This window comes from Pseudorasbora parva, chromosome 9 (assembly GCF_024679245.1).
Source record: "Pseudorasbora parva isolate DD20220531a chromosome 9, ASM2467924v1, whole genome shotgun sequence".
Lineage (NCBI taxonomy): Eukaryota > Metazoa > Chordata > Actinopteri > Cypriniformes > Gobionidae > Pseudorasbora > Pseudorasbora parva.
This window is the reverse complement of record NC_090180.1, coordinates 40,234,145-40,257,862: the sequence shown is the minus strand read 5'-3', so window position 1 is coordinate 40,257,862 and position 23,718 is coordinate 40,234,145. Positions and strand designations below refer to the sequence as shown.

General features: G+C 38.1%; 3 protein-coding genes across 8 annotated transcripts in view; 2 read left to right on the top strand and 1 right to left on the bottom strand.

The window, feature by feature from the left end:
• The window catches only part of vwa5b2 (von Willebrand factor A domain containing 5B2), a 34,225-nt gene extending 28,717 nt beyond the window's left edge, over nucleotides 1-5,508 (top strand). For all 3 annotated transcript variants that reach the window (XM_067452642.1, XM_067452644.1, XM_067452641.1), the window contains exons 19-21: nucleotides 997-1,047; nucleotides 1,666-1,946; nucleotides 4,476-5,508. In XM_067452642.1, coding sequence (XP_067308743.1) covers nucleotides 997-1,047; nucleotides 1,666-1,946; nucleotides 4,476-5,051 — 908 coding nt within the window. In that variant the 3' untranslated portion in view covers nucleotides 5,052-5,508. The remainder of the gene's footprint in view (nucleotides 1-996; nucleotides 1,048-1,665; nucleotides 1,947-4,475) is intronic.
• Nucleotides 5,509-6,264: 756 nt separating this feature from the next.
• Nucleotides 6,265-12,494, bottom strand: alg3 (ALG3 alpha-1,3- mannosyltransferase). The gene is made up of 9 exons (XM_067452645.1): nucleotides 12,255-12,494; nucleotides 11,752-11,851; nucleotides 11,395-11,542; nucleotides 10,849-11,009; nucleotides 9,950-10,070; nucleotides 9,631-9,836; nucleotides 9,257-9,332; nucleotides 8,982-9,127; nucleotides 6,265-7,718 (listed from the first exon to the last, which is right to left on the bottom strand). Exons 1-9 carry the CDS (start codon nucleotides 12,451-12,453, stop codon nucleotides 7,550-7,552), a joined length of 1,326 nt encoding a protein of 441 aa, XP_067308746.1. The 5' UTR covers nucleotides 12,454-12,494; the 3' UTR covers nucleotides 6,265-7,549.
• Nucleotides 12,495-12,716: 222 nt separating this feature from the next.
• mul2 (mitochondrial E3 ubiquitin protein ligase 2) lies at nucleotides 12,717-18,062 on the top strand. 4 transcript variants are annotated; one of them, XM_067453290.1, is made up of 6 exons: nucleotides 12,717-12,764; nucleotides 13,167-13,225; nucleotides 13,465-13,609; nucleotides 14,302-14,389; nucleotides 14,497-14,617; nucleotides 16,722-18,062. In XM_067453290.1, the coding sequence occupies exons 3-6, from the start codon at nucleotides 13,493-13,495 to the stop codon at nucleotides 17,431-17,433; spliced, it is 1,038 nt and encodes a 345-aa protein (XP_067309391.1). In that variant the 5' UTR covers nucleotides 12,717-12,764; nucleotides 13,167-13,225; nucleotides 13,465-13,492; the 3' UTR covers nucleotides 17,434-18,062. The 4 variants fall into 4 exon arrangements, with proteins under 4 accessions (XP_067309391.1, XP_067309389.1, XP_067309390.1 ...); XM_067453288.1 differs by having other exon boundaries at nucleotides 12,728-12,764; nucleotides 13,462-13,609; XM_067453289.1 differs by having other exon boundaries at nucleotides 12,756-12,894.
• Nucleotides 18,063-23,718: the final 5,656 nt, after the last annotated feature.

Below are 23,718 nucleotides of genomic sequence, written 5' to 3'. Positions count from 1 at the left end.
CCTTTCATTTTATAGTACTTATGCTATTAATATTCTTTCATTGTGCAAATCTTGCTCTGTCCTACCTATAATATGTTGTTGCTTCATTAAAAATCTGCGCTATATGTCATAAGCTGTCATTAGAATTTTTTATTTGTAGATGTCCCAATCATTGAAATTCTTAATCAAATGAAATTTTGAAATAAATATTTGTTCAATATATTGATTGCAGTTGTGAGTTAATAAAAATGTAACTGGTTGTGTAAAATAGGCACATGATAATATAATATTGAAATATTGATTGATGTAGATGTACCCGAATCGATTCGTATCATATCGCAAAACTTTTTGGGGTATCAGAAAATATATTATCGCAGGCTATGAGAATCGATATGATGAACTGTCCGATTTACACCCCCATATAGAACATTTAAGTAACATACAATGCCATTCAAAAGTTTATGCTCAGTATTTTTTTAAAGAAATTATTCAGCAAGAACACATTAAAATGATCAGTGAAAAAATATTTATATTTTAAGTAAAAGCTGTTCTTTTGATCTTTCAGTTTGTTTCCACAAAAATATTAAGCAGCACTGTTTTCAACATTTAATAAAAATAAGAAATGTTTCTTAAGCTCTAAATCATATTAGAATGATTTCTGAAGAATCATGTGACACTAAAGACTGGAGTCATGATGCTGAAAATTCAGCTTTGCCCTCACAGGAATAAATTACATTTTAAAATAAATTTAAATAGAAACAGTTATTTTAATTGTAATATTTCATAATAGTGTCTAACCATAGAATAGAAACACAAAAAAATATTAAAGCAATAAAAGGTTTAAAAAATTGAAAACTTATCAAATAAACTGTAAAAGCATATAGAAACACTATTGCAGATACCTGAAAAGGAAACTCATCTGAAATACTAAAATACCAAGACACCATGAAGCTATAAAACGATGTGTTCTGTTCAGTGCAACTCTGAATTTCTATTTTCTTGTTTTCTTGGACCCAGACAGAGAGGACACACCTGCATCCCCTTGTAGCATGACATCGTGGGATAGCAGTGAGTATACGAGAAAGAGAAAGCATTAAGGTGCGGTCACATTGGCAGAATTTTGTTGAATTTTCACAGCCAAAAAAGGTCTAATGTCTATTAGCAAAGGTTCAGTGTGTAGTATTTTTGAGGATCTATTGACAGAAATGCAATATAATACACATAACTATGCTTTCAGTGGAGTATAAAGACCTTACATAATGTACCATTATGTTTTTATTACCTTAGAATGAGCCATTTCAATCTACATACACCGCAGGTCCCTTATAGTAAAGTTGCCATTTTGTCCAGTCATGTTTCTACAGTAGCTCTAAATGGACAAACTGCTTTACAGCGCACTAGTCACTCTCTTGTCCTGTGTCGCCCCCCATAGCTTCTCCCAAAGGGAGGGGTGAGCGTTGGGGGGTGCAATTCACAACCTCACCACTAGATGCCACTAAAAACCACACATTGCACCTTTAAGCATGGATTCAGTTTTCTGTTGGTCAAGGCTGTGGAATTTGAGTAGAAACATTTTTCAAGGAAACAACAGTAAGTGTGGCCGCACCTATAGTATTGATTATACCTTAAAAATGATCCAACATCTCAATGGTGAACTGTTGGAGTAATGATGAAGGTGTGTTTCAGGCACAGGAGGGAGCGTCAGTCCATCAGCGGTGTCGTCTCGCTCTCAGCGCTCTGTGGAGAGCTTCTTTGGCTCCAAGTCAGCACTGACCTGCATAAGTATCACAGTTTGTAATAATTTATACTTTATTATGCTAATTACACTGAATTTCGGTGTGTTCTCCAGGTTCAATCTGGGAAGACTAAAGGGCAATAATGGAAAAGCAGCTCCTCTTAAACCTCACTGTCTCTCTGCAGAGACCGACAGACACAAAGAGAGAGACACACCTGACTACTTGCCATTGGTTGGTGTAACTGCATACTGTCTGTGCTGGGTAGATTACTTTCAAATTCTAATTCATTATGGATTACAAATGAAAAGTGTAGTTAACAATCTATTAGATTATTGATTTTAGGCAATCTAATCTGACTATTTTTTTATTACTTTTGAACTAACTTGTTTCATAACAGATTTAAATGGGATTATTGTGTACCATTTTGATATAGATAAAAGGGGAAATAAAATATCTCCTGAACAAAATCTTAAAACCTGGGGATTCATTGCAAGTTTTACACATTTCACACTAGTGGATCATAACCGGGTTGTAAGTGCTGCTTGAAAACGCCAAAAGAAGAAACAGGAGCAAGAGACATAAAATAGAGAGTAGGCAATTTATTGAAAACTGCATTTAAACTCAAAAGTTTAAGACCATAGCCAAAAAAAACCGCACAACAGTACTAAAAGTCCCACCGTTCTTGTTGATCACTTCAAAAACTTGTTTCGGCATGCTTGATGCGACTGGTGGGAACGTTGCTCTATGTGATGAAGATGGCTTCACGAAGGGCATCCACGGTCTGCAATTGACGTCCATTTTTGTAAACTTCCCTTGCCATCCATCCCCAAATGTTCTCAATGGGATTTAGATCAGGGGAACACGCAGGATGGTCCAAAAGAGCAACGTTATTCTCCTGGAAGTCCTTCGTCAGGCGGGCTTTGTGAATTGCAGCGTTGTCCTGTTGAAAGACGCAGTCATTACTGAACAGACGGAGGCCCTCGGTCAAGAGGGATGCCCGCTGCAACAGATCCACATAGCCAGTCACCGTTTGACACCCCTGCACAACCTGAAGCTCCATTTTCAGAAAAAGCACCCCAGATCATGATGGAGCCTCCTCCACTGTGCCGCGTAGAAAACATCTCAGGTGGGATCTCCTTGTCATGCCGGTAACGTTGGAAGCCATCAGGACCGTCCAGGTTAAATTTTTTCTCCTCAGAGAATAAAACTTTCTTCCACTTTTCAATGTCCCATGTTTGGTGCTCCCTTGCAAATTCTAAACGTGCAAGTTTCGTCGTGGGAGGAGACTTGGCCTTGGTTTTTTGTTCTTGAAGCCCTTCTCTAGCAGATGACGTCTTCAGCAAGTCAGCATCAGTAAGGGCCTTAATTTGGGTTGAGGATCGACCTGTGTCTTCACGGACAACCGTCGGATCCTGCGGCTCAGTGCAGGTGAAATCTTTTTGGGTCTACCACTTGACTTTTTTGTCCCATAACTCTCAGGATTTTTTAAGAAATGTAAATGACTGTCTTACTGCGTCCAACCTCGGCAGCGATGGCGGGGTGCGAAAGGCCTTGCTTGTGTAGCTCAACAATCCTGCCACGTTCAAAGAGAGAAAGCCTTTTTGCCTTTGCCATCAGGAGATCTTGACAGTATGACAGCTTGAAGGAAAATGACATGAAAGCTATATTTGTGTGCAGATTTGACCTTTTTATGGCCATGGTCTTAAACTTTTGGTCAGCTGATGAACGGCCTGTTTGAGTTTAAATGCAGTTTTAAATAAATTGCCTACTCTCTATTTTTTATTTGTCTCTTGCTCCTGTTTCTTCTTTTGGCATTATGAATCAGCACTTACAACCCGGTTATGATCCACAAGTGCGAAATGTGCAAAACTTGTAATGAATCCCCTGGTCTTAAGATTTTGTTCAGGAGTGTATTCCATTCTTTACCAACATCATGAAATGCATTAAATCCTACAATATGCCAGTTCCCCAAAATGGGCTTTGTGTAAGAACTGCAGGGTGTTTGTGAATTGATGGAAAGCTAATCATTAACTAAATCATAAATATGTAATTAAAATGAAAACATAATTTTAAAATAACTACAAATCAAAATAAAACACTTGAATACTAAAAATAGAAATATTTCATTTGTTTACCTGCATGCAAGTGTGACCAATAACCAACGTCAGTGAAACATAAAAACAGGCAAATGTGTTGTAAACGTATTAAAATATTACCTTTAAATCTCAGGGTGTTTTAAGAAAATATTATCCCTGTATTACATGATCAAACATTTATAAAGATAAAAAGTGATGCCATGGCCAAAGACTTCAAGATTTTAAATGTTTTTGTCCAGACTTTACGAATCAAATAGCGAAAGTCACTGGATATGATGATGGCATAGTATTTCACAGCTGTACAATGGCATTGTTTAACTGATTGAGAAAGCATGGATCACAAATGTATTTTACATGGCCATTCTATAATTTGTGAGTTTAGTCAAAGCTGAACTGTATGAAAGAAATAGGGATAGTCATTAAATTATGATTAATTTACTACCATTATGTGAATAATACTTAATCATTTAAGTAATTCATAAAGTAACTGTAATGTGTTTTAGCATTTTAAAACGTAATATAATCTAATTACAAGTACATAATAAAAAAAAAGTGTAATCCAGATTACATGTAATCCATTACTTCCCAGCACTGCATACTGATTTACAGAACTTCTCACAACCTAAAGCCAGTGTCACCTACTTTACTTTTCGTGTCCCAACAGGTACGCCTTCAGTTGGCATCAGGTGCGTTCCTGCTCTCCGAATCGTACTCCGAGTGCATCCAGATCCCTCTGGACCGCCTGAAAAGAGCGTCCCCATACCTGAGCCACCGCAGCAGTCTGAGCCCTCCTTTCCATTGTACCTCACCGCCCGCCACCGCTTCAGCGAGACACACGCGAGAGTCATGGTCCAACCCTTTGGAGGAGGGTTCTCCGAAATTGATGTGTGCCGTCCCACAGGTTGACAGTGGGCGGGGCTCTGAGGCTGACACGTGTGAAGGTCCACCGTTGGATCCTGCAGAGCCTCATGGAGAGAAACTGGAGCAGATGGATGTAGAAAGCTCCAGTTGGGCCACGGCGGTAGCTCTGGCCTGGCTGGAGCACCGCTGCGCTGGGTTCTTTGTGGAGTGGGAACTGGTGGCCGCCAAGGCAGATTTCTGGCTGAAGTGTCAAACGCTGCCAGAGGGCGTCGACTTGATAGGGTTGAGGGCAGCGGCCAGGCAGCTTTTTCTGCTGTTGCGTCACTGGGACGAGAATATTAAACTGAATGTGCTCTGCTACAACCCCAATAACATGTGAGGAGCTGACCTCAAAGATTAACTTCTTGGGTCTTTAATTGAATTTAACCCAGCAAATGAATCCTGCTGGCTGGACCAATTCAACTCTACAGCAGAATAGAATTCATCTAAGATGTCCTTCAGAAAGGAATATAGATAAAGCTGAATTGTGAGAAGGGTTTCAGATTCTCACATGCCCAGACAACAATGCTGTACACGCTTTGCCTTAATCTACGGGCTTCAGTTTAATTATGCAGTAGAATGTAGTTCTGTTATCAACTGCAGGTCTGAGAGCACTTTATGCTAGCAATAGCAAAATGACTAGTATTGGATGCTTCATAAAACCAATCACCAAAATAAGTAGCAGGCTAAAATGACACATTATTGCCTTAATTTACACTACCATTCAAAAGTTTGGAGCCAGTAAGATTTTTTGTTAATAAAAAGTAATTTTACTTTTATTCAGCGAAGATGCATTACATTAAGTGGAGGTAAAGAATTTTACAATGTTAAAAAATGTATTCCAAATCAAATGTTCATTCACTTTTAATTCATCATTCCTGAATTTTTTTTTAAATCTCAGTTTCCACACAAATATTAAGCAGCATTAACCGTTTTCAATATTGATAAGATGAAAAAGTTTATTGAATACTAAATCATCATATTAGAATGATTTCTGAATATTATGTGGCACTGAAGACTGGAGTAATGATGCTGAAAATTCAGCTTTCATCACATGAATAAAATATAGAAATTAATTTAAAATATATTAAAAACAGACAACGGTTATAATAATATTTCACAATATTGCTGTATTTATCAAATGAATACATGAGACTCCTTTCAAAATATTTCAAAAACCTTTTTTTAAAATCTTTGAATAGTAGTGTAGTTTTCTTTTTTGTCAGGTTTTCAACTAAACTGGACAACATCAAACCACCTTTTTTTGCAATGACTGACTCTCTCTATTACACAGTTTTGGAGTTGTTATCAACAGAAACATTCTAAAAACATTGAAAAATATATTTTTCTTTTGATTATTTTATTTTATTTTCTTGACTGCTTGGTTTTAGTCTTTTAGTCTTGAGAGATTTTGGATTTAGGCATTTAGTTTGTTTCTTTAAAGGCAGTTCAGGTAACACCACATAAACAATGTGCAAAGCATGGGGCTATATTTTCTTCCATGTGCAAAACATGTATGATAACTATGGTAGTAAATTAGAGATAAATGAATGTAATGAAATTGATTTTTTATTTTCCATCACTTACAAATCTATACAATAAAATCCTCTGTAGGAATCGAAATGATGCTTCTTCAGGATTAAAGAACAGTAAGAACTTTATTCCCTCACTGTATCTTTAACCTGGTTTTGCCCAGACTTTTGACTGTGAGCCGTTAACGTTGGAAATTGAATATCATGGACAACTGTTGCATTGTGCTTAGTTACATTTTGGACTAAGTAAATGCATATCATGCAAATGGGAAAAAACAACAACTGCAAACATATCTTCATAAGAACACTTATTCACTCTTCATTACAGAAAAATTAAAATCACACCCTAAATGTGAAGCATTTCCACACTGCACCTAACTGTTCACTCTAGAAAAGGAAAACCACAAAGTAATTTAAAAAAAGACCCAGACAAAACAAACATGCGCTACTGGAGGTTTATGGTTGCCTTTAACTCAAAAGAAATGGAAAAGCAGATCTATGCTGATCCTTTGTGCCCTATATGTGTAACTAGTGGATGTGAACCCGTTGAGCGCATGGTTAGAAAACAGTTAAAGGGATAGTTCACCAAAAATGAATCGTCTGTCATTTACTCACCCTCATGTTGTTCCAAACATTTATGACTGACTTTCTTCCATAGAAAATTTTTTTTTCTTTGTCCATTCAATGTAAATCAATGGGCCCAAAGTTTTTTTTTTTCCCAACAGAAGAAATGCATTGATTTTGGAATGACATGAGGGTGACTAAAATAACATTTAATTTTTGGGGTGAACTATCCCTTTAAATGGAAACAAATCCCTGAATAGCTTTTAATCAAAGTATAATTATGAAATAACTTAATGTCACAGTTGAAGTGAAGACATTGTTATATTTATGTATATAACATCTATAGGTCCTTGTACCTAAATATAACACACTCAAGGGAGCAACAAGAGATCCCTGAGGTCTCAAAGGTCAACCGTGTTGATATGCTGCAACAAATGTCCTTCAAATTAAGATCCACACAACATTCACATTTCCCACTCCGACATCCCAGACTAAGTGTTACGTTAGTCCTTAAGAATCCTGAGAAGCATTGTAAACTCTCTGTACCCCCAAATATTAACTTCACACTACCTCCATTAATAAAATCCCTTGATACGATTTGAGCATCATGCTCAGGGCACAGGTCCCTGGCTACCCCTTATGTCACTCTGGTACAGGAGCTTGTATACAGGTGCCGGACCAGAGGCAGGAGCTGGAGGCCAGGGTTGATGCCACACAGCGAGTGCCCCGGTCAGGCCAGGGTTCAGTTGCGCTTAGCCTTGTTCTCTGACCTCTGAGACGGAAGAGCTGGGGTTGGGTTGAGCCACAAACAGAGCAGGATGATGAGATGGCAGACATGCAGTGATAGAGAGCTGTAGTTAGTGGATGGAAATGTGTTCCAGGACAGCTCTATCAGACCCAGAATCAACACCCTAAAAGAGTAAAACATACAAGGAGGATGAACTAGGGTATTATGAACTAACAATATCAAATATGGTCAAATTTTTTACATTTTAAGTTGGATTAAATAACATTCATTGAGATATTATAAACAAACATTAAAGAATAATACATTTAAAAACACATATTAACCTAGATTAATTAATTAAAAATGTGATGTTCATATTTAATTCATGATACCTATTGAGGGCTCGGCTTTTTCTACTTATATATGCGTATATACATGCATGTCGTCCATAGAGCCAAAACATTATAGCCTATTTTCTACTTGGTCCTCGTCCTCCACATGCTGCCAAAAACAGTGCTGTCCCATCAAGGCATGGACTCTAAAAGACCCCTGGAGGTGTCCTGTGGTATTTGGCACCAAGACATTAGCAGTAGACCCTTCGAGTCCTATAGGTTGAGTGGATCGAACTTGTTGGTCAACCACATCCCACAAAAGCTCGATTGGATTTGGAGGCCAGGGCAACATCTTGAACTCTTCATCATGTTCCTCAAACCATTCATGGTCATGTACATGGTCTGCAATGTTTAGGTAGGTGGCACTTGTCAAATTTACATCCACATGAATGGCCGGACCCAGGATTTCCCAGCAGAACATTGCCCAGAGCATCACACTCCCTCCACCGGCTTGTCATCTTCCCATAGATGCCATCACTTCCCTAGGTTCACGTGACATAAAAGAGAATGTGACTCGTCTGACCAGAATACCTTTTTCTACTGCTTCAAGGTCCAGTTCTGACGCTGACGTGCCCATTAAAGGTGCTTCGACAGGGATCATCATAGGCACTGATTGATTGGCAGCCACAGTAACCCTTCCCGGGCCAGACGGGAGCCTTGATAAGCCTTGGACACCATGTCGCCGGTTTATGATTTGTTCTTCCTCGGACCACTGTTGGTAAATTCTCAGCACTGCTGACCAAGAGCAATCCACAAACCTTAGCATTACAGATATACTTTGACCCAGTCACCTTGCCATAACAATTTAGCCGTTGCCGAGTCGCTCCAATTTATTCCTGCCCATTTCTCTTGCATACAAACCTATTGATGATGAGAACTGAGTGTTTGCTTAACATCTAATCTACCCAGACTTTAATATGTGGCCTTGTTAGGAGATGAGCAATGATATATGCTTGTGACATTTGGTCATAATGTTTTGGCTCATCAGTGAATATCCAAACACAACAAGAACAAACAATTAAGAAGTTATATAAGAAGACATGGCTGTGCTGTACCTGAGAAGGTGGGCAAGCTTCTTGACTCCTCCACTCCACAAAAGGAAGGGGAGTGTATGGAAGTACCAGACATAAAATTGATAATGCAGAGATCTACTGAAGCACATGCCGATAAAGTTAGAGGTGAACAGAACCAGAACTGTCTGTATGATCTGGGTTAAGGATCTGTTTTCATCTCATCAACTATAACTATAAATGCAAGTTTCAGGAATAACTGGGATATTTTAACTATTTCAATCATATGTTTGATTTAATCACCCATAAAAAAGGATATGATCAGCATTGAGCTTGTGTACAGTCTCTTTTCTCTGTGATGGATCTTTTAGAATAGACCAAACACTGTTTCCAGACCTGTAATGAACACAATTGTTTTAAACAATGCAGTCAGTTAACATAAACCATATCCCCAGACCTGTAGAAGCTTCTAATAATGTTTAACTATGAAAGTCAATGGGGTCCATCAACAGTTCAGTTACTGATATTCTTCAAAATATCTTCTTTTGTGTTCAGCATTAAAAAAAAAAATCTCGTACTGGTTTGCCACAACTTGAGGTTAAGTAAAGGATGACAGAATTTTCATTTTTGGGTGAACTATCCCTTTAAGGGCCACCTAATGTAAATCGTGACCTTGATTTTTTGTAGACTGTACCTCTTCCATCTCTTCAGTGCAAACAGAAGCAATGTGGTAATGTGAGCCAGAAGAAGCACTAGGTGGAAGTATCGACTCAAAAACACATCCTCTGGAAGAAAACGCCAGTTCACTGTCCACTTAAACAGAAACTGCCTGCCCAGGTCAAAGGCCCGGCTAACATACCCAACAGGGTTCACTAAGAGGAACGGCAGTCCCAGTAACAGCTATTAGAAGGGGAGAAAAACAGAGTGGTTCATGAAAAGCTTGTACAAAACAGAATAAAGACATTTGAATCATATAATAAATATGTGAATGTGTTTAATTATGTGTGTCTAACCTGAATGACAGCACAGAGAGTGAGCCTGGGTAAAGTTTTCCATAGACCGAACTCACACAAGAGGAGGAAGAGGAGACCAGGAGCGAAGAGCAGAACGTTCATCTTCACAGACACAGCTAAACTGTCCATAGCACAAAGAACATTTTACTTTAAATGCGCACAAACACAGCTGAAAAGACAAGTCATATATCAAACACCAATACTTATTCTTATGTAGTTTTGATCAGGCATCAAACACCGCAATACACAGCAGTAAATGAAGTGCCTCTTTTTAAAAAGATCCTAATTTTGCTTTGGAGGTCTCCTACAATCGGTTCATGATCAAAAAAAAACTATGTACATTGTAGCATCGCCTCTTTTCTCACAGTGATTGAAACGGTTCGATAAAGGACCCGGTCTCTCTGAACCTAACCCCCCCCCCTCCCTTACGGAGCCTACTCAGCTCTGATTGGTCCGATGGCCCAGTCTGTAGTGATTACAGCACATGTGGGAAACAAAACTCCCATTGCCATATCTGAATTTAGGCTCTGGACTCTGGAGGCTTCCTTGGCACTTCCTTGATAGACAAAGTGATATGAACAGTAACAATGACAACACAGAAAACAGAATCTTCTCAACTTGTCAGCAACACAAACCAAACTCTTCCAGGCCTCAGCTACAACTACAGTGTTTGAGGGCCGGTCAAAGTAGATGTTGTTCACATGCAGCCAATGAACACCACAGGCTGGCATTATGCAAATGTGAAACAAACCTATGCAGATTTGTTCAACAATAAAGACTGGAATTGCTGACAAATTGATCCAGGCAGTTCAGAATCGGTTCTTTCTTTTGGGAGAGAAGATCCATCCTAAATCGCTCTCCCAGCACTCTATGTAGAATGAAGATGTGTTTCTACTTGCCTGTAAAGGGCACACCCTAGAGTCCAGTGGCTGTCCAGGAAGAGATTGACGGCTCCAAATAACAGCATCATGGCCACTGGATCGTTAAAGAGACGGAGGATGAAGATGGAGTGAATCCGATACGAAGCACAGCAGATGAAGAAGAACACATATGGAGGAACCTAGAGAACAATAAACAGTCAAGCACTTAAGACAAAATCTGAAAAATGGAAACAATCTTTGGTAATATATCTAAAAACTATAATAAACCTAAATTCCACAATGTATTGAAATAACTGATTTCTATTTGAATATATTTTTAAATATATATATTTGATTATTTTTGTTTTATTATTTGATAACATTTCTGTCCCTTTTGAGCAACTGAGTGCATCCTTGATGAATAAAAATACTTATTCTTTCAAACCAGAAATCTTACTGAACCAAAACATCTGAACAGTAGTATGTACACTTCATATTCTCTGTGGAAAATATCCTGGCTATTCTTGAATAAAAATAAAACATTTAGGCATAATGGTAAATTACATGAAGAATTGGGGTTCTTACCTTTTTGGTGCGATGGTAAATGCGGAACACGAGAAGGAGAGTGATGAGGTAGAACACAGCGAACATGTACTGACCCAAGCGAATATTCTGTCCATGATCAGTAAGATAATACAGCGCTGAGAATATATACACAAAACCAGCTGGATACCTGAAACACAAATATTTACAATCCAACAAATGATCAGTGGCCAGGTTTCCATTAGATGTGTCATTCTCAAAGCTGTACAAAAACAAGTAGACTACTGGAAATTGCCCTGATTTTAGGTCTGGAGGAGTCAGTGCTAGTTCCTGAAAGTCAAATGCATGCATTTGATATATAAATGTGTGTGTGGTAACTATATTCATGTCGACACTCACACCAATGGCCCCGTATCGCCCTTCAGTTGTGTGTAGTCATATGTGCCGTTAATAACGCCCTCCACCTCATCCATGTACGCCTTCCAGTCGATCTCTGTATCTACACACACACACAACATTTACACCATTAGACAGAGAAATCAGTGTGGCACCTGTCTGGCATCACTTTGCATGGTACGTTTCAGTGACATGTTGTAATTTTGGCTTCATGGTGCGCGTGACTGACAGTGACAGTCTCTGCACGTGCTCCCTCCGGCGTGGTGAAGCGACAGATAAAGACATTTATTGCAGTTTATAGCGCAACAGATGGAACCGTTCAGTCTATAAGAAATCAATACATTAACAATTGCATTAACAGCGTGCACTAGTACATTTTCCTATTTGAATACATAGAGATCAAGCAGAATAGAATGATGCTGTTTATTTAGTCTGCAGTTCCATTAATGAATTACTGACTATTATAATTATTCAAGGATCATGTCAGTGATTTCTAGTGCACTTACATGCAACTCTCTGGATCACCCATATGTTAATCACAATCTCCAGGAACCAAAGGACAGCCGTGACCAAGAACGTGTACTCTGGCTTAAACAACACCATGTGTTTGTCCTGCCATAAGGAGACAAGTGTTTTTTGAAATCTTGATGGTAGAGTATCGTTTAGTGATTTTTTCTTTCCTGGTGCCATGTTGGCTGCCTTCATTGGTGAAGTCAGCGATTCATGTGTGGAAATCGGAAACACTGAATTGCAAATTAAAAGTCCCGAAGGCAAAAATGCAGTTGAAAAAAGAATATATATATACATAATAATAAAATTGTGTCTCTAGAACATAGCCCTAGAATCAGTTAAGCAAATTTCACAGATGCCTATGTTTGACGTACCAATTTTGTTTGTTTGTTAATAATGTTCAATAAAGGTTTTGCACACAAAAAAACACACACACAAAAAAAACGTTTGACCTACCACGTGACCCAAACAAAATCGTTTCCGGTAGGACCCTTTGAGTGTTAAAGGTGATTTCTTGTGCTCCTTATTCACGCGATGTTAATTTCGGTTGTTTCAGGCAGAATTTTTATATTTATATATTAGCATGTAACTTACGTTTGTAATAGTGCACAGGGCATTAGGTTAAGATCTTAAAAGGTGAGTTATGGGTTTCATTTTGACAGCCGACAAATGATTCCCCATGTTTGGAGAACTGTTATTGTTATGAATATATAATTATGGAGGTGTTGGTAGTGTTTTTATGTCGATTTTCCTTAATAAAAACGCCTCGAAATCCCATGGACTTACATTGCCAGAATGTTTAACAGGTTCAACTGTCAATTTTAATGTAATCGTACACAATGAAGTTTCTCTTCCTCTGTTATTAATGTTTTTGTGTGTTCTTTATTTTATCCAACCATCCATAACAGCCAGAACATCCTGCCAATGCCTAACAACCAGCAGAAAACCTAGCAATTCCTCAGAACTAGTAAGAACAGCATTGCAACTCCTTATATTCAGCTAAAAATCCTTCTGAAGTTATTTCAGAGGTGGCAGAACCTTTACTTCAAACCAGACTTTCTCAAGCCAACAAATACATACAAAGGAAAAATGTAGTAAAAAATAATTAAAATGAATGCTAAATCAAAGAAAGCGTACCCTGTACACTTTCTTGCTTTATCTTGGTGCTTACACTTCTTCACTATTACTCCACTCTGTGTTCAGTAGTTTAGAGAAGAGGAAGGTGAGGTGGAAGATGGAGGATTTTCCCATCCGGACACTGGAGATTGTGTGTTTGGGTTCAAGTGTGGCTCTCTCTGGTCTGTTTTATTACATCTACAAGAAGAAACGTAAAACTGTGGACAAGCTTAACGTGAGTAGCAATGCAATAATAATGACAATTTTGACGGCTTTATAGGTATAATAGCACTTTTATATAGATAGTAGGGGTGTACGATTATGACAATCATAATTGTTGATTATTCCCTTGAAATTGTAATTGCAATGATTCATTACAATTATCACAATTTTGAACATTGAATGATGTTTTGAATCGCTTTATGCCATTGTTTGAACCAATTACATGCCATACAGTTATATAAAAAAAATAAACAAGCTAAAAACACTCTTTCTATAGCATTAAGCCTCAAATGTCAAATATACATTGGGTTGGTTTCTTCTTTAAATAAAAACACAAATTTTTTTGCATAGTACTATAATGTTATACTAAAACTAAAATTAAAACAATGAGAAAAAAACACTTAAGATAACCTGTAGAGGAAAAAAAACATCTCAAGCAGACAAAATAATGTGAGTGGACCTTTATTTTGTAATTAAGACTTTGAACGATTACATAATTGTTGCATCCGTAATTGTAATCACAATTACACATTAGATTAATTGTGCAGCTCTAATGGATGGATGGATGGATCACAATACTGTTAGTGTTAATAAACCTTAATTTGCATTTACTATGGAATACATATGGAATTAGTGCTTTTGATTAAAAGTGTCTGCTACATTTTTTCAATGTTTTTTTTTATTTTTTTTATTTATTTATTTTAGGAAGCTCCAGTTCTGTCGCTGGATGAGAAGTTAACAGATCTTTTAAATGCCTCTCCGGGGAAATGTCTGCAGTATGTGGTCATAGAAGGTAACATATATTTTCCACTATATAGTCTCTCAGCTGAACTGTAAAATATATAACTTAGTCTCTCTTTCATTTCCACTGATTTGCTTTCTGTTGTTCTTTCTCTGTAGGTACAGTTCAGCCTGTAGGGGAACCATTAAGGAGTCAGTTTCAGGAAGGCAGTGTTGGTGTCATCCAGAAGCTGGTTCTTCGAGAACACAAGCTTGTGTGGAACAATTTAGCACGTACCTGGTAAAGCCTGCTTCCTTGCTGTCATAATAATATATTATTTATATTGTTATAAATGTATAATTTATTATAATGTATAATAAATATATACATTACCAGTCGAAAGTTTGGGGTCGGTAAGCTTTTACATTTATCTTTTGTAAAAACAAATGAATACTTTTATTCAGCAAGATGCATTAAAGCTACACTGTGTGATATTTTCCCCCATCTAGTGGTGAAAAGGTATATGACCATCCAGGGAATAATAGTTTCTGTTCCTCTTAATTCTGATTTCGTTTTAAATCCTACGGTGGCCGATTTAGTCCAAAATTAACATGGCAATCCTCTCTCTTCACATTCGACACGATGCCATCGAGTGTTAAAACGCGAAAGGCGAAGCTTGAATTTATAGGTATGTCCCTCTTTGGCTAATGTACTTTCAAGATGGAGGGGAAACATGGCGACCGGCATTCGAACCCCTCACCCGTATGTATTTTTAATGGCATGTTATAAACGTACGAGAATACTTTATAACTTGAAAGAAGTAAATATATATTAATGAGCACATATATTTTTGAAAGAAGTGTTTTTAGCTAAGAATAAACAAAAAAAGTTACACAGTGTAGCTTTAAATTGATCAAAAGGGACAGTAAAGACATTTAAAGGACCTCATTTTAACGAAATGAGCACATGGTCTGAAGTGCATAGCTCAGCCTCAGGTGCACATAGCGCGTGTCCGAATCCACTTTTGCTAGTTAAATGACAGGAAAAGTGGTTACCGCGTCCCTAATGAGTCATTGATGTGTTTTGGGCATAATGTGCAATAAACCAATCAGAGTCTATTTCCCATTCCCCTTAAAGTTCGCTGCACCCTGGTTAATTCGCTTTTTACATGGTGGAATATAGATACGATGCTAAATGGTGCAAGTCATTTAAATACATGCATTCTGCATGACTGCAAATAGGTCATTCTGATACATGCAATGACTATCCATTATGACATGTAGGCAGTTTTATCTTTATGTATACAATAATGTTTTTCATTGTAAACCTTTTATTTTTAACATTTAAAATGTTTGTGCTGCTGCACAACCCTGTGTGTACGTGCGTTGTACACCCGCCTATCGGTGCATATTACTAACATGCCCTTTAACACAAAAAATACTGCGGTTGTTTTGAGTTGCCTTGGAATAGCAACGCGCTAACAATGCGTCTGAACACACCTCGTTTTCAGACCAGCATGTCCATGGGTGCAAATGCATTTGCTATTTGCTATTTAAAGAACGTGGCCCTGAACATGAAAATAATAACTGCGCCTGCCTGAAATTAGCAAAAAATTTCAAAATTTCATATTCAATCCTGAAAAAGTCCAGTTTTCAACATTTATAATAAAAATAAAAGTTTTTTTGAGCACACAATCAGCATATTAGAATGATTTCTAAAGATCATGTGACACTGAAGACTGGAGAAGTGATGCTGAAAATTCCGCTTTGTCATTGCAGAAATAAATGCTATGTAAAAAGATATTCAAATAGAAAATTATATTTAAATTATTTTAACTTATAATAATATTTCATAATATTACAGTTTTGCGGTTTTACACTTCAGACTAGTGCATGTTTACATAGAAAAACAAAAGTTTTGTCCAAGTTTAGCATGGGAATCCAAGCCTTAAACAGTGTAAAAAACTCAGTATAAATGAAACAGCATTTCACCCCCTCTTTAAGTTTAAAAAATGCCACAAACTGTGCATTATCCAACCTCAGCTTAAGAAACTAAATAATTATAAGCACCATACTGTTTTCTTCCCCGGCTAATGTCATGCATTCACAAACATTGTTGTGAACCAACATTCTCCTCCCTGTTAACTTCTAAAGCCATCAGTAGAGCCAACTTTCTCTTCCTTGACATTTTTTTTATATCTCTGCACCACACAGCACTCTTGTTGCAGCTCTTATACCAATAAAAGACCAAACAAAGCCAGCTTTCTTTTTTACTAAAAGAGTTACTCTTGTCAAGTTTTTCTTGTCAAAAAAGACTGAAAAAAATCCTACCGACCCCAAACTTATGCATGTACGTCAGTCTCACATGGCAATTCTCAAACTCAAATCTCATTCACATCCTTCAGGACAGACAGCGAGCGTTTGCTTCACCAGCGTGTCAATGCTGTGCCCTTTAACTTGATGGGCGTGAACAAGGCGTTCGTGCGTGTGCTCTGCCCCCTTGAGGCCACGGGTCCTAATATGGAAGTCACCCACGAGAAGTTCCACCAGGCCAGTTATGGCTTCACGGACCTGATTGGTCAGTACCTGAGCGGAGAGAAGCCCAAAGGTCAACTTGAAACAGAGGAGATGCTGAAGGTGGGTGCATCCTTAACCGCAGTGGGGGAGCTCATCCTGGACACGGACCGCCTCCCTAAACTCCGCCCACCCACCGACGGCTCCGAGTACTTCCTCTGCACGGAGGACTTTGAGACCCTGCGGCTGGAGCAGGAGGGGCAGGCGGAGGTGTGGAGGGTGCTGGCGTGTATTTGCGCATTGGCGGGCGTAGCCGTGCTGATGTGGGCGGGACGCAGGTACTACCGGCAACTGAAGCTGCGCTGGGAGCAAGAAGACATGAGGAGGGAGTTTGAACTGATGGGAGAAAGAGGGGAGGAGGAAAACGGCTTGGATAATCTGGAGAACGCATGCGTGATATGCCTGAGTAATCCACGAAGCTGCGTGCTGCTGGACTGCGGTCACGTCTGCTGCTGTTTCCGCTGCTATCAGGCCTTGCCTCAACCCAACTGTCCCATCTGCAGACAGAACATCAGACGGGTTGTGCCTTTATACCAGGCCTGAGAGGCTCATAAGATTCTTCAGTTCCTCTCATGTAATGCATTGAGCAAATGTCAAACTAAACATGGATTTATGTTATACTGCACAGTAATAATAACTGTATAATTTAAAGTCTTGCTGGATTTACAAGTTGAAACAGCCTTAAACTTGTTAAAAAGTGTTATACTGTGAACAGGACACCTGCACTGGAAGCAGCCGCACAGATTCCTGATATGCACTTTACCTTCACGGTTTTAGTTTTGACATATTCATGATGGTCTAGTAGTTACAATTGAAAGGTTAGGTTTTCTCAGAGCTCTAAGATGTCATCATTACACAGTTTGAGATGGCATAATATCAGAGCAAAATGTGTGTAAATGGAATATTTCTTTGACTTCCTGTTTATTATTTTAGTGCTTGTCTCATTTAGGCCTTGGCACTCAAATAAATCACATACATGATACTGTTGAATTCTAAAATAAGTTATTTAATATGATTAGCTTACTAGTGCCTTCATTTATGAATGAGAGCGCTGCACGTTTTTTGTGTGTGTTTTTGTTTAGTTTTTTTGTTTTCGAGTCTAAATGTTAAGCTCAACATGTAAAGTTTGGGCTATTTTGTTTGGTCAATAAAACAGTTTTTTACTTGCTGTTCTTCTGCTCCAGCATTATTTGGAGTTTTCACATACAGATTATAACGCTTAAATAACTCTGTTGTTGCTTCACTCAAGTAATACTGCTGTTTTTTTGGTGCTCATGACATGGAAACTCATTATTCTTCGGAGAGAGATTTGTGTTTCTGCCAGCAAGGAATCTTTTAAGAGTTCTTATGCAACAGCTTCTGAGATCCTGTTGCACGTTACCTCTGTAAATCACACACACACAACATCTTCACTTCTCCCTCTGTGTTATTTCTTAAATGCAAGTAAATGAGATGCAGAATGAATGTTTGGGAAACAAGGAAAACTTTCTTTGTCAAGGTCAAGCTGAACTGATTATGCATTTGCCAGCAGCGCTTGTCATTTTATATTCAACTTCTAGTGGGCAAAATTGGAAAAGTGAAGGATTCATGAAATTATGTGCATGAATTAAAACTTATGTTGCATTCAATTAAGACTGTATCGTGCTGCATTTTCCCCTTGCCCTTTCTATCTTATATTAGGGGTTGAAAAAATCAATATCATAAGTAAAAAAAATGCATAATTTACTGGGGGAGAAGTACTTTGATGAGGCTTGCCAAGTTGGCGATTTTCCCGCGGAATATGGTAGTGCAGATATGAACTTACTTTGTATAAGTTAGCATCACATGGTTCCCACAACAAAAACTCAATAGGATTTTTCCAATGGCTTTTGGTTTATCACCAAAAAACTTTGCTGTGATAAATGAGTTTATGACTGTCCATCAAGGTTATTTTCACAGATGAACACAACTTTTATGAATTTAGAAGTCTAAATGGAGTCACCAGAAGGAAAAAGCTAAAGGTAAGCTATAAACAAACTACACCACGGTCCCTCGACTTCAAGGTCACCATCACTAAGCTTCAAACAATTATCTCAAATTTTATAGAATAGATTATATGAGCATAACAAGGCTGTAAAAGCAAACTGAGTTTACCTTCGTTATGATGTTCAATCTCCTCAGCAGCCAGGCTCTGTAGTTTTCAAAACATGTAACATGTTTTAAAAACATCTTTAAAAAAATCTGTAATTTGGGGTAATACTACTGTATTTTATGTCATAGATTGGGGGGTGAGGCACTCAGTTTCAGTCAATCTTGAGTACCTATAGAGTAGTATTGCATCCTTCATATCTCCAAAAAGTCTTTAGTTTTATTATATTTATAAAAGAAATATAGGCTGTACCGAGTCTTTCCGGAAAAAAAACAGCGCATGGAGGTGTATCGAGTGGGCGGAGCTAAAGAATGACGAGCGGAGCTACTGCACTAGAGCTTCTGAAAGCTGACATCCTCAAGCGTGGAGATGAAAACGTTAACTTACCCTAAATAAACCATGGCTATCAGATTCAACTAATACATATATGATCAGAATCAGATCCAAAGGCTGAAATAAATTGAACAGGAGAAACAGCAACAGCAGGACGTCCGTCTCTGTGGTATGGACTGTATTTAGTGGCCTGTCAACATTTGTGTGTCTACTCGCAGTTTATGAGGACATGATTCGGTTTATGGACTATTGTATGCGACTAAATCTTAGTAGCAGTAGCAAGCAAACCGGTTTTGCTCGTCAGACTAGTGTAACGTTATACATAGAACAACAATGGAGTATCCGTTAGCGCATTTGAATGACGAAGCACGCTTTGTGAGAACGCTAGGTTTATGTTTGGGGTGGTTTTCCAATAAACAAACTGACACCTATAGTGGTCCGCTAAACAAATGTATTTAAACACACACCATAGATCGCATGCTCCATTGATAAATTAACTAACGTTATACACGATCGTGTCGTTTACTGATGTTTACTTACGCGACGATAGCCAACAACAGACATTTGAAGCAGTTTTACTCACCGCCTGTTTCCAAAGCAGGACCGTGAACCTTTATCGTTGGGACCGCTCCGTCAAAAACACACTTCTTTGGTAAGTTAACTGTTGATTTTGTGAAGTCCTGACAGCAGAGACCATGGATCCACTTTTGCGACCGAAGCGTATGTTGTGACGCTTCCCGTCATTTCTGCGTTCAAATCGGTTCAAATGCAGCGCTGCCTTCCCGGAATGCTGTGCTGAAGCGTTGAAGTCGCTTGATGTCACCCATAGGAATAAAGTGGAGCGCGGCACGACAGAAGTGTTGCACGGACTAGTGGATCTGCTGCACCTGAGAGCATTGTTTATGGGCGGCGTGCATCTAGTCACACGCGAGCGCACTTTTCCGGGAGAAGAGCCCGTACGGCCCATACAAGGACATTCCGCTCTATCGACGTCAAGCGGACCTATACTCGAAAAAAACTTTACGAAACTTGTGAGAAACCGGAAGGAGTATTTCTGTATCAAAAATACTCCTTCCGGTTTCTCACAAGTTTCGGAGAGGTTTTTTTTGAGTATGGGTCCGCTTGTTTCATCAAACGTCCAACTTAGTTTTTGAAACTTTGTCTATGTTTAGGATGGGAATCCAAGTCTTTAACAGTGCAAACAGTGTCTGATTTGTTTGCCTTCAAAGGGATGTCATATCTGCACCACTTCATTGGTCTACTAATAAACTTTTTTTTTCTTTTTTTTCCTAGGTTTAAAAGTTAATATTTCATGAACTGTATTTGACTGAAATGCTTGTATTGAAATATTTTTCATTGTACCAACTATAAAAGACTAGCCTAAAAATCTAAACGCACCCTAGCGGCAGCAAATCTAATCTGCCCGTGAGTGTCGTCTAGCAACTCTCAATACCCTTCTGAGCTGTAATTGCCAAACTCTTGTCGGGCCAATCACATCGTGTATAGAGTCGGTGGGCGGGGCCATAATGACGACAGCCAAGTTGCGTTTGCGTGCTTCTAGTAAACACAGAAACTGGCGAGCAGCGGTCTTTCGAATCAGCTTTGACCGCGACTCTGGAAGACTTGGAGTTAAGCTTTTCTCTGAGAAAAGAACAAAGAACGGCACTGAAGTCATTGTTAGAAAGGGAAGATGTGTTCGGAGTTTTGCTGACCGGATACGGCGAATATTTAATCTATCAACGAGCTCCGCTTCACCTTCGTTGCTCTGGTTGGTGTAGCGCTATCCTATCGTGTGCAGAGGGAGTTTGAAAGACAACCGTTTATCCCGCCCATCGGATTGAGCCCTGTCAATGGTGAGTTTCCAGACCAAACATCTTGATGTGGGTCTGGCTTGTCAGGATAATGTTATGGTATATTCCAGTGTTGATATTGTTAACTAAAACCATTGAAAATCATTTGAGGTGGGTAGAATGTAGAAATCCAATTCAAAGATGTAACATATTAGTGACCAAACAACACATTGAGACCAAACATTCACATTGTCATGAATGTGGAAATATATTAAATAAATCAGCTGACATGACAAGTGCAGCGCATACTCAAAGATGACAGGAGCACAAAAGCTCAGTGAGAAGTTCACATTGAGAAAAAAAAGTATGATGGCATTTTCCCAGCCACATACCTCCTTATGCTTCTTAGCGTGACTCCTGGAACCCTGGAGGGGTCTCTGTGTGCCAGCTGTTCACAAAGTGCCCATCGCATGAGCCTCATCTCATCTCATCTGTGTGCAGTCTCATCTCCAGTGACCTGCTTCTGTGCCGCAGGCTTAAACAGGCTGTCTGTATATCGTGCTCCTGTGTTAGTGTTTTTGATTAAAAGCTCCAGAGGGAAGAATGTGTGGGTGTGTGTGAAAATACGGTTAACTGGGAAAGAGATTCTCAAAGAGAATCAGATCAGCTGGTGCCAATTACATTGACACTGTCTTCTGCACAAGAGCCAACCTCTCACATTTGAGCCAGTTGAGTGGACTTGGCAGAGAAGAAGGTCGTGTTGTTCTCACTTAGGTTTATAGGTTTTTGTTGTTGTTGTTGTTTCCAATTACAGATACCGTTATGTATATATATATATATATATATATATATATATATATATATATATATATATATATATATATATATATATATATATATATATAATTTTTTTTTTTTTTTTTTGGGGTCTTGGAAAAAAATATCTGCTGATTTTCAATTACAATAGACCTACCGTTCAAATGTTTGGAGTCAGTCAGATTTGTTAATATTTTTGATTTTATCATGCACACCAAAATAATATTGTGCAATATTATTAAAAATTTAGAATAACTGTTTTCTATTTAATAAATGTAATTTATTCCTGTGATGCAAAGCTGAATTTTCAGCATCATTACTTCATTCTTCAGTGTCACATGATCCTTCAGAAATCATTCTAATATGATGATGATTTACTGCTCAGCTATATTGTTATGATCGATTTTGAACATTGTTCTGCCTAATATCAGTATTTTCAAAATGTTTAAATGAACAGCATTTATTTGATTATGAAATTTGATTCAAAATTGTCATTATAAATAATAAATGTTTATGGCCACTTTTGTTCAATTTAATGCGTCCTTACTAAATAAAAGTATTAAAACCGCACTGCCTCTTTTTGAACTGTAGTGTTTATTTCGATGTTTTACCCTTTTCCCAGACCCAGACATTCAATCTTAAAATATGAAATAATCATAAAAAATATAATTTATAAAAGTTGACCAATTTAAAAATTAGTAAACTAATTAAATTAAAACATAACATGTTGCCTATTTAAATACGCTACATTATCTGAGCATTTTCAAATAATGTTTTCACACTTTATGCATAATTTGCCCAAATGCAGCTTGGTGATTGTCAATTTATACTTGATTTTCTTTTGTTTTCTTCACTCATCACTTATCTCATTTAGGCGGACCCACTTTATACACAACTATGTACTAACTTTGTAATGAATCATTTGATACAATGCACTTATTGTGTACATACATGTTTTTACAGTGTGCTTACATTTTCAAAATTACCTGCATGTAATTACATTTGTAATTCATTTCTGTAGTTACATTTGTAGTTCCACTGTTGGCACTTCCCTCACACCTAACCCTTCCCTTAAACTAACCCATACCACCACACCTGTGCCTAACTTTACCCATAACCCTCCTCAGTATCAGCAAAAGTGTTTTGCAAAACAATATGAACACAATAAGTACATTGTACTTATTATGTAAGTACATAGTAGTAAAGGCCACCTAATAAAAAGTGGGGCCATTTAGGCCTTATAAGTTCACTAACTTTGGAAAAACTTTGCTTTGGGCAAAACTATTTAATGTGGTGGAAATTGGGCCATAACTGATTTTTTTATTTATTATTCTTAACCAGACGTTCAGATTATTCTTGATACCATTCTCACATATGCACTACATCTGCACATTTTATCACCCACCCCTCAAAACCTCTCCCTTTTTCATTTGACTCAGGTTTTTGTGATTTTGTGGGGTTTTTCTGCTGGATAGAGAGTGAGTCAGCAGTTAAGTTGCATGACTCAGCAGAGACCGGTGTGACCGCAAACACATCTCAGAGCACTTCTCCACACACACATCCCACTGCTGCTCACAACACCTGAACACCAAAGTCAGTAAGAGAAAGAAAGAAAGAAAGAAAGAAAGAAAGAAAGAAAGAAAGAAAGAAAGAAAGAAAGAAAGAAAGAAAGAAAGAAAGAAAGAAAGAAAGAAAGAAAGAAAGAAAGAAAGAAAATTCTGTCATCATTTACTCACCCTTATGTCGTTCCAAACCCAAGGC